The sequence below is a fragment of the Camelus dromedarius genome, chromosome 27, assembly GCF_036321535.1.
Source record: "Camelus dromedarius isolate mCamDro1 chromosome 27, mCamDro1.pat, whole genome shotgun sequence".
NCBI lineage: Eukaryota > Metazoa > Chordata > Mammalia > Artiodactyla > Camelidae > Camelus > Camelus dromedarius.
In genome coordinates this window covers 19,425,002-19,440,950 of record NC_087462.1, presented here as the reverse complement: position 1 = coordinate 19,440,950, position 15,949 = coordinate 19,425,002, and the positions used below count along the sequence as shown (strand labels likewise).

Below are 15,949 nucleotides of genomic sequence, written 5' to 3'. Positions count from 1 at the left end.
TGCCTGGCACATAGTAGAATCTCAATAAAATTTTGTGAACTAAATGAATCAATGAATGCATGAATGAATTCAGGCAGAGGTGGTAAGTTCCAGTTCCTCTCATCAAGATCTCATTGGCAACTTACCTGTCTGTGTTTTTGCAAAACCAGCCACTTTTAAACATCACAACCAATTACCATCATGTCTGCTTTACTTGTGAGGAAACTGAGGATCAGAGAAGCTGATTGCCTTATTCAGTGCCACACAGCTTATAAAGGGCTGGGGTAAAATTAAAATTGGAGTCTATTTGACCTCAAAGTCTATGCTTGTTCAAATGCCAGGAAGCCTCTCTTTGTCCTTCATAGCAGATCTAAGCTCTCCTTCTTTTGGCCTTTTTAATTATTTTTTTTTCTTTATATCTCTCCTGCTGGATTATAAACCGCTTAAGGGCAAAGGCTGCATTTTATTCATCTCTGCATCCTGCACAACGCCTAGCATGACGCTTGGAAGAAAGCAAATACTCAGGCATATTTATTGGAGGCAACTAAATCGAATCTAGGATTACCAGCTGTAAAGAAAAGCCGCATCAGTCTGGGAGCTGTGTTAAGCACAATCCAGCTATTTGCTACAAACCTGGAACATCTGCCTCCCCTAGAGATGCTCAGCTGCTGGGTGTTGCTTACCTGTCTCTGTTCTTGACAGACAGATTCTGCTCCACTCCTTCCATCAGGCTCCTGAAGCACTGGGCAAGGACTTCCTGCTTGGGGAGCGGCTGGCTGCTTATCAGACTTGCCCTCAGTTCACTGAAGTACTGTTGGGAGACAGAAGGAGCATCAGCGCTCGGGCTGCAAACCTGGGCCTGAGGGGGGCTGTTGGGGAGGGGGCAGACCAGCTCTGAAGTGCTCAGGGCTCCTAACGCTCAAAGGAGCTCTGGTTCAGACCCACTGTGGACTTAAAGCCTTTAGAGAAAAGCAAAGCAATAGAGACATTCCTGAGTGTAAGCTGTACCATCCCCTTTCCATAAAAACCTCTTGCTCTAATTGTTTTATTGTCACTGAACAATGTAGGCTGATGGAGTCCTCGCCTCCTCTGTGGGGACCAAGAACATACATGTCTTCCTGACTCTCACCCCCTCTAATCACAGAACACCCGACAGAGGAAGGGCCTCTCAGGCCGAGGGGAGGAACTTCACTGAAGATGGCCAGGAAGCAGGTTGGTGACTGCAGGCCAGGCCCAGGGTCCCCCTCAGGCATCCTCATCTTCCGTGGCTTTAGTGAACGACTACCCCTCAAACCATCCCAGGCTCTGTCCCAAGTCCCCGTCCTCCTGGGTTAGGACGGGCCTGCTAGGTGAGGTGGGCTGGAGGGGCGTGCTTCGTTCTGGGAGAGCGTTCCGGCACTAAGGGAGATGCCTGTCACACTTGGTCTCCAAGAACTGCTCAGCCCCTTCCCCTCTGCCGGGGCCCCTGGGCTTTTGTACAAACACCAACTCTTCTGCTAAAAGTGGCTCCTAATCATTGAGAACAGCCTAATTTTAGCACAGAGACAACATTTTGCCGGTCACATGCTTATCCTTCCAAGTCCAAACAGCATGATATTTAATTTCCATCATACGTTAAAACAGCTCACATCAAAAACACACATAATTAATATGTAGTCAGACTAATACTTAAATACGATATATCAGAGGCATTACAGTTAAACCAGTGTCTTCCTGAACAAGATTGGGAATGCACAAAACTACTTATTTTTCCCTTTTATAATGATGCAGTGACTCACACCAAATAGAAAATTATTAGTTTTTCATCCCAAACCATGAAATATTGCCTCCATCAGTAAAGTATAATATCGTGATGTCATAAGCTTTTTCTAAACACTGAATTTGCCCTTATTCCCTCTCAATCATTTTAAAAGAACTGCTCTCTTTTATAGAGCTTGGATTTAAATCACAATAACACCGAGGGAAGATGAATGACACCGCTATTGAATGTGGCTAAAATTGGATACTTCAGCACAGGTGAGTGATGAGACAGCTCTCCTCTTTTTGATATATTTTCTTCTTCTATTAGTTTCCTTCCAAGGCTGGGATTTCAGTTTGAATTTTAATGTATGCGGCTGCCTCTAATCTCACTGTCTTTTTCCCCAGTACTATCTTATTGTATAGACAATTCATTCTCCCCAGCAATAATGCACTGTTCCTACCGACTGCTGGGGAGACGGGTGGGTTACAGGGCAAGCCGGAGAACTTGGGAGGCCGCCCAGAGTGGCGCGTGCTCTTGCCGAAGGGTGCCGCCTCGGGGTTGACCGTGAGCGGCTATTGCTGCCAGCGAGGGCAATGGGCGTCTCAGAAATGAGAGGAGGCCAAGGAAGGAGCAAAGGGGGTTGCTGCCCAGAATCTCGGGGAACAGGGAGGGGAGTGAGGGTGAGTCTGAAGCAATGCTGAGCCCACCGCCTGCCCAGTGCAGGGGCTCTGGGCTCCAGGAGAGCTAGTCTTGAGGCCTCGGCTTAACTGAAGGAGATCTGAGGCCTTTGGGGAAGGGCCTTCTGGGGGAACATGGCCTTGTCCCCGGGGGCTCAAGGCCCTGGCTCAAGCTCAGTTGGCTCCCCTGTCTGTCGTTGTCACAGCCTGGCCTGGCATACGGCTGCGCCCTCTTCCCCAGGATCGCTTCCTCTCTGCCTCAGTTTCCTGCAATCACACTCACCTTCTCATTGAGCAGGATGAGCCCCAGGAGAGGCCTGGATACTGACCACTGGTTCCGACAGTCTTCAAAGACAATAGTGTTCATGAGGACAGACATCATCTAGAAGACAGAGTCACATGAAGACATTGGTGCCTTGGCTCAGAGTCCCCCCGGTCTGAGGCCTTCTATGTGCTCACATTTTACTCCCACATCTTGCCCACAGCCACGAGGACTCTTCCTGCTCAAGCAGCTTGGACTCTGGAGGCCTGTAATGCTGCCTGCAGGAGCTCTTGGCAAAGACGCTCAGCTCCCTGAGGAAAAGCCCCCACCACCAAAAGCTCTGCTGAGAACCTTCTGGGCGCACAGAAGTCAGAGGCCACAGGTTCAAGAGGACCGGTCCCTGCCTCTCAGCCCTGATGTGCTTTCCTCTAAGCTCGGTCACCAGGCAAAAGCCCAGGTCACCATCCTTTCTGCCTCTCATTTCACCAACAAGGTCAAGTTATGGCGGGGGGACATCTCTCCACAACCCTCCTGAGAGAGAGAAAAGGGACACATTCCAGGTAACCTTGGAAATCCTGTTTCCTGCTGGCGCAGGCAGAGTCCTCTCCTTCGTTCTTCATTCTTTAATTCATTCACTTACTCACTTCACTCCTACATTTTATGCTCATCCATCCTCTTGAATTCAAAGTCTGCAAGACACCTGGGAGAGGGTAAGAGAACACAGGGGCCTGCCACAACCTCTGTCCCTGAAGCTAAGAGCTTCCTGAGGCAGACCGCTCAGCAGAGGAGAGACCAGAAACAGGGCTGGCAAAGCGGCTGTAGGCAGGCAGCGGGACAGGATGCCTCTGGGGCCTTGAGAAGTCAGGAGAGACTCCACAGAGAAGGTCGTGTTTTAGTTCATCATAAGTGTGTTCTAAGCAGAGGAAGCAGCCAAAAAGGAGGTTGAGAATGAACGCAGTGGGTTCTGCCATGGTAAGGAACTTAGTGCGGTGGGGGAGAAAACAGAGGGGCCAGAAGCAAGACCCCAGTATAGGCTGGAAGACCACAATGAAGAATGTGGACTCCCTCCTGATGGCAGTGGGAGCCAGTGATGAGTTTACAGCAAAAGAGACACTTGCTTAGATTTGTACTTAAGAAAGATCTGTCTGGGGACATGGAGAATGTGTACTGTGCAGGTGACACTGAAGGAAGGAGGCCAGAGACGGGGCTGCTGCGACAGGCCAGGCAAGGAGCAGTGAAGCGAGCTTCGGTTGTCTGTGTGGAGCTGATGCTACAGCTTCAGCTTCTTGGACTCTACCTCCCACCTCCAGCCCTTCTGCTTTCACTGCTTCAGAACTCGTTTCCCCAAAGGAGGGCGGGGCAAACTGGCAATTATGTGGTAAAGGCTACCGCACACACCACCCCTGACTAAGCTCTGCTGACATCTGGCTTTGTCCTCTGGCATTTCTGCAGCCCAATCTACCCTGTGATGTCAGGCAAGCTACTGAACCTCTCTCGCTGTGTCTCAGTTTCATTAGCTATAAAGACGTGTGTGATAATCCAGCACAAGGAAGCTCTGAGAATCAAACGAGATGGTGGATATAAAAAGTGCTGCAAAGAGTAAAAAAGTGTTATAAACTTTAAGGTGTATAAATGCAATAGTAGTGAGCTCTGAACATCTACCATCCCATACATCACAGTCATCCTAACAGTTAGGCTGGCTGCACATGAAACCTGCCAGTTCCACATTTGCTGTATGTCCAGTGTCCCTGGGGAGAGGCTAGATCTTAAGCCTGGCATGTTGAACATCATTTGCAGATCACGTTTCCATGTACAATCTAACAAGCCATCCAAAGTCATAGAGCCACAAATTAAATTGACAAGCAAAACTAACAGATCCATGGAGACAGTCTAAAATATTATGGGCTTCACGATCTGAAGGCAGAATGGATATTTTAATGGAAAAGATTAAAGTTAGAGGCACCAAACTCCTCCAGTAACTGACAAAGCATCCTGAAGTGATGTGCCAATTACTTTATACGGTTCTCCTGTGGATTCATTTGTCTGAATGCATGTATTTATGTCTGTAATAAGTAAGGAGATGTTTGAATAAAATACTTTTCTAAAAATAAAGTTGGCTAAAATGGATGATTTTTTTTCTCTTTTACTCTTCCGGAAAAATGGAAATTACTGAGCAAATCCTCTCAAATGGTACTGACGTGGCAACTCATTTCCAAAGTTCTTTTTCCTCATAATCCTAGAGGATATGGGGAAACAGTTCAACCAATATGGCAAATTCCTTTGGAGAAAGGCGCTCCATATGGAAGAACACTGGGTGAAATGCTTAAGTACAAAATTCCTGTTCCAGGTAGTGTGAAATCTCTGATGGGAGGCTCCCTGTGGTTATTGAAGCAAACAAGCCAGGACTGAAAGGAGAGCTTCTGGTGACTCTGCACCTCCCCCCCCCCCCCCCCCCCCCCGCTACACTGAGCCACAGAGCAGCATCAGTGTTCAGCACAAAGGCCGCTGCAGGAGCCGGGCCTCCCCTCCCAGCACCTCTGCTCCCTTCCTGCACTGTTACAGGCAGGGCCGGCACGGCCATTTCAGACTTGTCCAACCCAGGCTACGCTTCCCATAGCCGTAGTCCGGAGAACACATACGTTATCCGCTGTGTCCGCCCACGCGGCCATCCTGCCCCAGGGAACAGACAGCTTGGGAAGGGGAGTCTTGTGGCTTGGTCCACACAGGAAAACCAGACTGCACCCTGACTCGAGCGCTTCCTTGTTCTCCTTCCTCTTTCTCACGGGCTTCGGCATGAGTTCATAGAAATTTTCTTTCAAAGAAACGAAACTAACATGGTGCAGTAGAGGCAGGCTTGGGAGCCAGTCAGGACTGAGGCCAAATCGGCCCTGCCCTCACGTAACTCTGTTTCACTTCTGCTCTGGGGGATGATGGCCACCACTTTGAAGGGCTGCTGTGAGGACCGACTTCCTTTGAAGGCACTCACTCATTACTATAGTGTTCCTTTACTCCGACTATGGTTACCCCTCCCTGGCCTGACCCAGTGGAGTCTCATGGCTCAAGGAGGCGCCCCATTTCACGTCTTGATCATGTACAGATAAATGAGACGGTCTCTTCACAATTAGCTAGCTTCATTAGCTTCATTGGGAGTCGCAGTGAACCCCCCCCCCAAAAAAAAACCCCTAAAATAGAAAACAGTCCAAAAAACATTCCTATTTGTTCTGGCACACGAATTAGTGTAGGTTTTGAATGATAGCGTTTCTGTTGTTCTGAAAATCTGTAACCTTCCAGATAAAATACGAAGCTACTCTACAAATATCTGATCTGGAAAAACAAAACAAAACAATGGATCTCTGTTCACTCTTCGGCTCCCCTCTTATGACTCTGCCCTAAAATGGGACATAAAATGCTAGCACAAAGCAAAGTGGGCTTTCCCACTTAAATATGCTGGGTCGCTGTCTCTCTATAGCACAGTGGTAACTACATGCTCTCCCTTCATATGCCTCCTGTTCCATCTTTTGCTGACATAGAATAAGCAAAGATGTGCTTTGTATTGGAGGCCTCACTGCTAAATGGTGAGGACGTACTCCTTCTGAGGAAGCTGGAGGCTCAGTGGGTCTAGAAGCTGGACGGAGAAGGATGGCTGCAGAGGTGCGGCTGGAGTGAGGGCAGGGTGATGGCTGCAGTGGGGTGGGGAAGGGAGACCAGAATGAATACGTAAATGCACGAACGGGAACTGAGGAGGCAAACACCAGCTAAAGTATAAAGGGCCAAGTTGCTGAAAGGGGACCGATTAATCCGCCGTTTATTTCCAAGGATCCTGCTTCTGTGTGCAGAGCCTGGGAACTCTTCTAAGCCACCGGCCTCTCTAGCCAGCAGCTCCCAGGAAGGGCCCTCGTAGGGGCTTTCAGGTCACCAAGGCCGAGGGCTGAGGCACCACCTTTTTCAAGGACAAGCGCTTCCGCCTCAGAGCAAGCTGCGCCTGCGCGTTCTCACTGCCCAACAGCAACAGACACCGTCCACGGGGAGGCCTTGGGAGCTCAGCCCTGTCAGGCACGTGCACGCTCCGTCTCTAACCTCCAGCTAACCCTGAGGAAGACACCACCCCCACTTCATAGATGAAGGATCTGAAGTCCCGAGCAAGTAAGTAGCTTGCTCAAGGCATCACAGCCAGGAGCTACCACGACGTGAAGTGGAGCAGGGTATGCGCAGGTCTGTGCCCCCCGCAGGCCGTCTGTGAGTGAGGACCGAGCCTGCCAGCACTGTCTGGCCCCCACTGCAGACTTCCGGCAGGTTAATGGTGCGGGAGGAAAGGCGTGTTTCCGGGCGTGGCTCACTCTTCCATCTTCAGTGGGCCTCCCGATAGGCTGCCCTCCTGTATCTCCTCTGTCCACCAGTCTGCCACCTGCCCCAGGCAGACAGCTACTGAAATCCCTGTGATTAGAATCCGGGGCAGCAGTTTCTGCTGACTTTGCAGCAGACCTTCTTGCCTCCCACCTAAGCTTTTATAAATTTGGTTAACATATTTTCAGTCTCTCAAGATGGACAACAGCAGACATAATTAATAGAGTGTCTCTGGAAAATGTCCCATTGAACCACTGGTTTCCCTCCCACCAAAAGTACCGCGGATACAGCAATTTAAATTAACATCTGCAAAAACGGTAAATTAACTAACTTCCTTTGAGTTGAAATACTTTCTATAAAGTGAACCCTTTTCATTGTTAATGTTCTTTGAGCACATTGAGTAATAAAACCAAGAAATAGTCCCCAAAGTCGAAGAAGTAGGTGAAAAAAATTCAAGCTCCTCCCTCTTGCTCCCCATCTGCTTCACACACACAAAGCTGAACCTGAGTGGTGATATGCAGGAACCCCGGTCTACAGGGATCAAGTCCTGAACGTGTTTAGAGGACTTCAGCTCTTCCCTCTCTACCCTTGGTTCAGGGCTGCGTGACATTGTAGTTACACTGCAGCTGCGCTGCCTGCTGCTCAGGGAAATGGAAGATGGGAATGGGGCGAGAGTAGCCTGTCTTGTCCAAAAGGTGGCGGAAGGAGGGCCCGAGAAGGAAGCTTTGGTTTAGACAAAAGAAGGACAGACCAAAGGAAAGATGAGAGATGTGCCTAGCTCCAGACAGAGACGGAAACAGGAGGGCAGAGCAAGGATGACCAGCGCTGTGCCCTAGAGGGTGTGTCTGCAGACTGGGGCGCCTTAATCAGCTCGGTGGGGGCCTTGAGGAGAACAGGGGGTAGGATACAAAATTATAGGTCCCACTGGCCAAGCTAGATTGCCTTTGATTTTGATGCAATGAGTTGCTCATGTTTTGAGGATCAAAACAATGCATCAAACACCCAAGAGCTGTTTCTGAGTCTCGGGACTCCTTTGGCACATGTGACTGGCCTTCTGAAAGGCCAGTGAAGAGAGGCGGGGGAAGGTTCGCCCTAGCAACAGCGGTAGGAACAACAAAACAAAAAAAGGATGCTGTCTGGATAGTGCTGTAGAATCTGAAAAAGCAGAGAAAGCTTCTACCTATCTCCACAGCAGCTCCTCCAGAGCCCCGTGCCCCGGCTGAAGATCCTGGGTCTGGAAGCATCTGAATGCTGCCAAAGGAGGAAGAGCTCCCAGGTTTTCAGGGCGTGTGGAAGTAAGGGAGCTGCTGTCATTGCCAAGCGTTGTTCCCGAGGCCACGTGCACAGCAGATATTGAAATGTGACCCTCCTCAAATTAGATACGAGTCATCTTTAGGGAAAAGGAATCAATTGTTCTCTTTATCTGCTGTCTACCAATGCAATATTAATGGAATGTTATGAAAAATGAAAGAAATGGACAAACAAGCATGTATTTTTCCTGCCTGGGTTAACTAGGTCCCACCACCTAAGTTATATTAAATCTTCTAATATCTGTACATTTTAAGTACATGCCTAAGTTCTCACAGTGTCTTTGCAGCCTCATAACAGAAGCAAGTATTAAGCACTTTAAATAAAAAAAAAAAATCAAACAAAATGCAAGATGAGATGAGCCTCTTTTTAAAAGGAACAAGATTGCAATCAATTACAGGTGACCCATTCTCCTCTGAAAAATCATCTGGGAGTCTTGTCTCTTTGTCTTTTGGCTTGTGTATGATGCTAGCTTTGCTGAAAAAAAATTATAATAAAATAAAAAATAAAAAAGAGATTCTTACCAACAAAAGTACTGCAGGGCTGGTTAACTCAGCTGGCTCTGGTCATACGTTAGCACTGCATGTTTCCACATCTAAACTAAGAGCACTCTCCTCCTCTACCCCCTCCTTATAAAAAGTTAAGGGATGCTTTTTCTCCAAGTGATAAATTGCCTAGCATATTTAAAAAGCCTTCTATCCATTGTAAAATCTAAGGAAATACACAACCTAGTTTTGCTGTTGTTTCAATTTTCTCCATTACCAACGTTACCCCTAGTTCTCAAAGCATTCATTTTAATCACAGTTTATTGGGGAAAGAATTACCTGTCAGTCTCCTAGCTTATGAGAAAGAACATAAAGTTGGAAGGAAACTTGAGGATTAATTAATTGAGAGTACTGCATGTGATGTGTCTACTCTGAATGTTACAGTGCACAACATCACAATGAAAACAGTTTTATTTTCCATGGTTGAAATAAATTATAATAAATAATTCATTTCAATGGCAGAGATGTACTGGAGAGCAACAGCAACAAAATTGACTGCACCACACTGTGAGTCTCATTCTTGAATCTTCATTATCCATTTGAAACTTTTTACGAATAGTAAATCATATTTCAAGTGGCTGCAGATCTCATAAAGCAGCTTGCTGCATTAAAATAAAGCCGGCAAACCCGGGGCACCGGGAGGCCGCAGGGCTTGCCACTCAGCACTATTTGGGAAACTCTTTCTCACTCTTCTCTCACCAGCATCCAACAGAAGAACACTTTTCGATTTGATGTAAAAATTAAGCATCACTTGTCAAAACACATTATCTAAATTTCCTCTAGGTAGGAATGTTGGGGAAATTTTTATGTAAAAGAGTAGCTTTTAACTCCAAAGCCGTTTTCCTCTAATTTTGATAGTGACACTGCTGTTTCTGGTTCACGGTACTGCCTGAATGACTGCCACACAGTCAGGCCTAGAACCTCAGATGGCCTCTACCAGCCTCTGGGGGTCCCCAAACTAGCAAATGTATGTGTCAGCTCAAGAGACACTAACAAAGGTCTCTGTGCTGTTTTCTGTCTTAGAAGACCAGCCTATCTTCACAGGACAGCTAATATTTAACTTGAATCTTAAAAGATACAAATAGCATCACTGGGAAAGAAGGATATATTGGGAAGAGAAAATAAAATGAGAAGAAGCACAGGAGACAGGGCCTGGCATGTGTGAGGAATAACCAGCTCCCTGGACAGGAGGCTTTTGAGAGGAAAGAAGCAGAGCTGAGGGTGAGGAGAAGACTGGGCTGAGTACAGGCTATTGAAGGCCTTTCACGTCATGCTAAATGGAGAAATGAATTTGGGCCAGTACATGAAGGGCAGCCTTTCCAAGGACTTCTGAATAATGATGAAGTCCGTGATTTCTAACGGTCACTGATGCGGGACTGGAGAATGGCAGTGACGTAGGTACCGGAGTCCAGGCAACACGTTCAGACACTCCCGCACGAGCCCCGTGGAGAAGTGATGAGGGCCTTGGCAAGGCTGTGGCAGCAGAGACAAGAGAGAAACGGCCAGAATCCTTGACTGCATAGCCTAGTTCTTCCCAGTCAATGAAATCTTTCCAAGAAGAACCACCTGATACTGCAGCCACAGGCAGATTCAGAACTTTAAGGACATGGCCTCAAATTCAAGACTGCCAACGGGACACCGGAAACTGACACAACATTGTAAACTGACTATAACTCAATTAAAAAAAAAGAAAAAAAGACTGCCAATGGGGAAAAGGGGTTGGAGGCTGGACTGCCCCTGCGGTGCCACGGGTAGTGGAGAGGTGGCCGGTCTAGCAGACCAACGCTCCCACAGTGAGCATACACGTACATGCACGACAAAGATGACTACAAGCACACGTTTACACTGTGTTCAGCGATGAAGTAACCGCTGAGGCCATTCAAAAGTCACAGGAGGGAGTGGGACACGGCATGCTGCTTTACTGAACGGTCATCACAACACTTCCCAATGAGTATCGCATTTCACAACAGAACAGCACCCGGCATAATGGCACGAGGGCATCTCGTGCAGTCATCAAAGCAGAGCGCAATGAATATTGTATTTCATAATAAACATATTATCCTTATAGTAGGAGGTTCACAGTTGCACTGCCTGCCATCTGTCACTACGGTCTCCTGGATTTCCCAAAGGGATTTGGTTAGATGGACCTAAAAATCTTCACAACCAACTGTGGAGGATTATTTTAGTTAACAGGTTCAAATGATTTTTTTTGTGTGTGAAGAGAAACAAGTAGTTTTTAGAAAATTCACTTGGCCCTCAGAAGCACTTTCTGTTCAAGATTAGTCTAGAGTTTAACATTTAAACCACAGAGGATGGCATGTTGCCTTTCAGATTTGAGGATTTTTATTTATAGTTGTCTAAATGACACAGAGAGTCCTGGCCAAGAGGTTAGGGAGATGATTCAAAGATGTTCCTGAGATGTGGAAGCTCTTCTGCCCTAATAATTACAGAGGGAGCCTAAGGAATGACAATGACTAACAGGGCTGGGAGCTGGGAGGGTATCGCTCAATGGTAGAGCGCGTGCTTAGCATGCATGAGGTCCCGGGTTCAATCCCCAGTATCTCCATTAAGAAATACATACGTAAATAAACCTAATTCCCTCTCCCCAAAATAAATAAAATGCTGGAAGAGAACCTCGTTCCTTGATTTGTTCAGACATTTACTGCCACCTGCTTTGTGGCAGACTCTGCATCAGACCCTGTGGACACACAGATATAGGGCACAGTCCCAGCCCTCAGCGAGCTCACAGTCAGAGGCGATGCTCTGTTTACTGCGGTGACGACACAGTACAGTGAGGGCCGCAAACAGAAGCCCACGCAGGAGGCTCTGAGAAACCAGAAGAGGCCACCTAACTCTGCCGAGGTGTGGGGGGCAGGCAGGGAAGGCTTTGCAGGTGACATCTGGGGCTGTGGCAGACAACAAGCCTGCAGACAGGCGTGGAGCAGTGTCTGGGGAGTGCCGAGTGGCTGTGTGGGGAGTGGCGGTGGCAGGTGAGGCCGATCAGGCTGGCAGGGCCAGCCCTTGTGAAGCGCCCTGTGCCGTGTGCTGGAGAACGTGCGCTCCACCCTGCAGGAAATGCGGGTACCATTTAAGTTGAATGACTCTTTCTGGCAGTGGCAGGGATGGGCGAACGGATGGTATAACCATTCTCCACAGGGTCTGACCCTTTAGGACAGCTCAGCCATCCGAGTTTTCCCAGAAAGATGCAGCCTTTTTCCTGTTCTAGGATTGGACAGCCGCAGACCCGAAGGTTACCTGCCTGGCTCCTGCGCCTCGGTCAGGACGTACCTTGGCTCCTGCCTTGCTGGCTCGGTTGCCAGCACCCTCAGAAATGGGACTGCCATTACTTCCCTTGGCACACAGCACATAACTTGAGTCCCCAGTCAGGAACGGTTCTCTTTGTCAGGAAGCTTTTTATTGATGTTCAACCTTCATTTTCCCTTTCTTAATATCATCCCATTATGCCAATACTCCATTGTGCCATGCTAAGTAATTCCCTTTCCTCCTTGGCATTTACATCTTCCAAGTATTTATAGACTCATCAAGCGCCCCATTTAGTTGTCACTTAGGCAGGCCATACATATTTAGCTTCTTTAATCTGGCTCCATAAGCTGGCCCTTCCATTCTCCTAAATCATTTGTGTCACTTTCCTCCAGGTTTCTGTCAATTTGTTTCCAGCCTCCCAGTACGCAGGGGGCTCAGGGGAAAGATGGGGTTGGGGAGGGGGCTGGGTCCCTTTGCGGGACGGGGTGGGGGGGTGGAGGACGTCATGTGCCGAGGGCGGGACTTTTCCCTTGAAGCACAGAGTCCTAAACAGGCCAGGCCTCTAGAAAAAGCTGTGAGCCCCTCCTGTTACCCACTTGTCTCAGCTGCACACATTCCAAGTCAATGTTCTGTTATGAACTCTTATGTGCCAGGCGCACACGTGCGCACTGAGCACCTACTACGTGTCAGGTACTGTGCTGGGGACTTCTCTTCCTTCTTTTCCTCCTCCCTCTTCATTTCATAGACTGATTCGCTGTTCAAAGAATTACTGAACTCCTACTACGTGTCAGGCGCTGTGGCATAGGATTGAATAAAATGTGGTCCCTGCAGCCTTGAGGAGCTCATGCAGCCTAAGTGTTTCTTCATCTCTTGCTGCCCACCCATCAAGTTGTGCCCTTCTCATCTTAAGGGTCTCAGACACATCATCCCTAAATTCACTTAACTAATTGACGTTTCTAGCTCCCTGAGTGGAACTTCTTTGTCCCGTCTAAAACGAGATGCCACATTAAGCACGGGCATTAGCGCAGAGCTCTTGCCTAGTGTCTTCTTTCTGGTGGGTCTCTTTGGGGCCCAAGAGAGATTCCTTGTTAGGCCTTGCACTTCCCATGCGCCTTCCGAGTGTTCTATATTCATGTGACCTCAACTAAGTATGCACTTGAACGTTTTTATTTTCCATGATACCAATGCTCTGGCTGAGGGGGTGATGGAATGGGAGGCATCTAAGTCTTGGCTAAAGTCTTGGGGAGTCTGGGCATGGGGCCGCAGGCGGGTGCAGTTCAGCCACCGGACCCGGGGGCCAGCTCAAGTCAGGCACAGAATTCCCCTGGCTGAGGAGCTGCTATCCTCAAAGAGGTGAAATAACTATTCCAGGGACACAGGAAGCAGCACAACCGGAATATTCAAAACCAAGTATGTTGACCGCGAAATCTGCTCTGATTGTTGTATAGAGTCCTCAGAAACAGGGAATTTGCAATTAAAGAACTTTCAAAGGAAAAGGGAATTTCTTTAGTCTGAAAGCACTTACATCTGTATTTTCCTAAGCATGACAAGGGACACAAAATTAAGATACAAGAGTTCTTCTGGGTTGCAAAGCATACAAAGCTGCATCAACCATGGAAATTCAGAGGATAAGGAAACCTTCATTTTGTGTTTCAAGTGATCAGACTGCAACCAAATAAGAAGTCTTCCTTAACATGCTGTATGAGCTCATGGCCGCACCAATGGCTACTGCTAAGACAAAATTTCCAAGAGTCAAGACAAGTGAACACGAGAGTTGAATTCCCGTCTCCAGCACACTGATACTCTTTGGGAAAATTTCACATAATTCATCCTTCAAGCACCATGTGAAAAATCAGGAATAACTGTAAAGTGAATACATCATGCCATCATTAAGCCAGTCCTCACTTTACACCGCGCCATTCTTTCACAAGACTCAAAAAGCTTCTCAAGCCAGTGACGATGCCACTCAGAGAAATGAGGGCAGGGGAACCGTGTCACTTATCCTGCAGTTTCCCTTGGACAGAGATGAATGGTAAGGAGAAAGGCCAGGAAGGAGAGGTAGGTTGAGGCCCTGGGAAGCCTGGGTCTGGTGAGAATTGTGTAAAATCTAGAGACAAGAAAGCCCTGGTTACAGTCTAGGCGCTGCTATTCAGTGGCTGTGTGTCTTTGGGAAAGTCATTTTGCCTCTCTGAACCTCTGTGCACTTTACCCACATGGGTACTGCGGGATTAAATTTATAGATGTACCTATACTCCCAAATTAGAATATATCCACATCGGCCCTATCTACCCGCGAGGGCCATTGTAAGATTCGGAAGAGACATTCGGCATGAAGACACTATACAAATGGGAAGAGTTATGGAGTTGATTTTGATTCTTGCCATTGCAAGGTAATACTTGGAATCTGCAGGAAGGATAAGTGAGAAAAAGTCAGCTTGGGGCCAAGAATAAAATCCATACCACACCATGCCGCCATCCAGCCCAGGGCGTATTTGTAATCTTAAGAAGGCTTGTTACAGAGAGAATTCTAAGAAAGGCAGAACACACGGCTGGCACCAGGAAGATGTAAGCAATCTGGCTGAAGTCACGGCCTTCACAATCAAATCCTCTTGCGAAATGAAGTCTCGGGCCTGGGATTTCCTGGGAAGCACACTTCTCACGTTCGTAATTTTAAACGGCAGGGGTATGGACAGGATAGGGACATGAAAGATGGTACTTGCGTACTGTTTTCCAAAGTGAAGGTGACTTTCATACATTAATTGAATATCTTCTCTGTGCTGGGTGAGTCTGTCCTCGTTGGCTCATTCTGTCCTCACAGCTCCCCTCAGTCAAGCATCCTTTGGCTATGAGGACCACAACCACTGCAGATAAAACTTAGGCCTAAAAGGGGTGACCTGAGGACCCCTACACTAGGCAGTGCAGTCAGGCCTCTCGAGGGCTTGGAACCAGGGACCAGGACGCTGGCGGGCTCTTTCTCAGTCTCCTTCTGGGCCTGCCTGGTTTCTGGAGATCCTTTCGCCGTGTCTGCTGCTTTCTCCTCGTGCTGCAGACTGGCTACTTCTCTGAGCACGTGGCATGGAATGGCTGCCCCCTGGGTCTTGATTTTTCAGGTCTTCCATTCAGGTGAGGCTAACCAACGTCTTTTAAATGCTAGTTTCTAAATCCAGGGAAGAAAAGCCAGCTTGGGTCAAGGGTTTACCTCTTGTCCAGTCAGTTCTCAAAGAAAGGGGCCCTTTGCTCAATCAAGGATGTATGAATGAGCGAATGGTACGTGTCTCCCCTTGTTTATCCTCCATCTCCTGCAACCCTGTTTCTAGGCCACTTAAAAGCTGTACTGTGCAGTGGTTAAGAGCATGGATGCTGCCACTTATTAGCTATATGACATTGGGTGAGTTACTGACTTACTAGAACTGCAATTACAGTATTTTGATTATAAAATGGAAATAAAAATATCTGCCTTATAGAGTAGTGAGACTTACACAGAAATAGACACACATACATACATGTATATATACAAACATATAGAGCGTGTGTGTGTGTATGTGTGTAAAGCACTTAGCACACAAGCCTAGCATATGACAACTACTTCTATTTCTTTTTCATTATAATCATTCATCATCAAAATTCTCTGTTTGAATCTGAGGTTGCCCTTCCATAGTGACCTTCTGGGGCCTAGCAACCCTGCAGTAACTTAGGCTTCTATTACAGGATGGAGGAAAAGTCTAGCTCTTTAAGGACTTGCACCAGTCCTTCTCAAACTCTTCCAGAACACGGAAAAGGAGGAAGTACTCCCAAACTCATTCTATGAAGCCACAACCACCCTGATACAA

General features: G+C 47.6%; 1 protein-coding gene across 3 annotated transcripts in view; it reads right to left on the bottom strand.

The window, feature by feature from the left end:
• RANBP17 (RAN binding protein 17) overlaps positions 1–15,949 on the bottom strand; it is a 276,378-nt gene that overhangs the window by 2,773 nt on the left and 257,656 nt on the right. For all 3 annotated transcript variants that reach the window (XM_031437777.2, XM_064480090.1, XM_031437778.2), the window contains 2 exons: positions 2,681–2,779; positions 663–790 (listed from right to left, as the gene is read on the bottom strand). In XM_031437777.2, the coding sequence (XP_031293637.1) occupies positions 663–790; positions 2,681–2,779 (227 nt within the window). The remainder of the gene's footprint in view (positions 1–662; positions 791–2,680; positions 2,780–15,949) is intronic.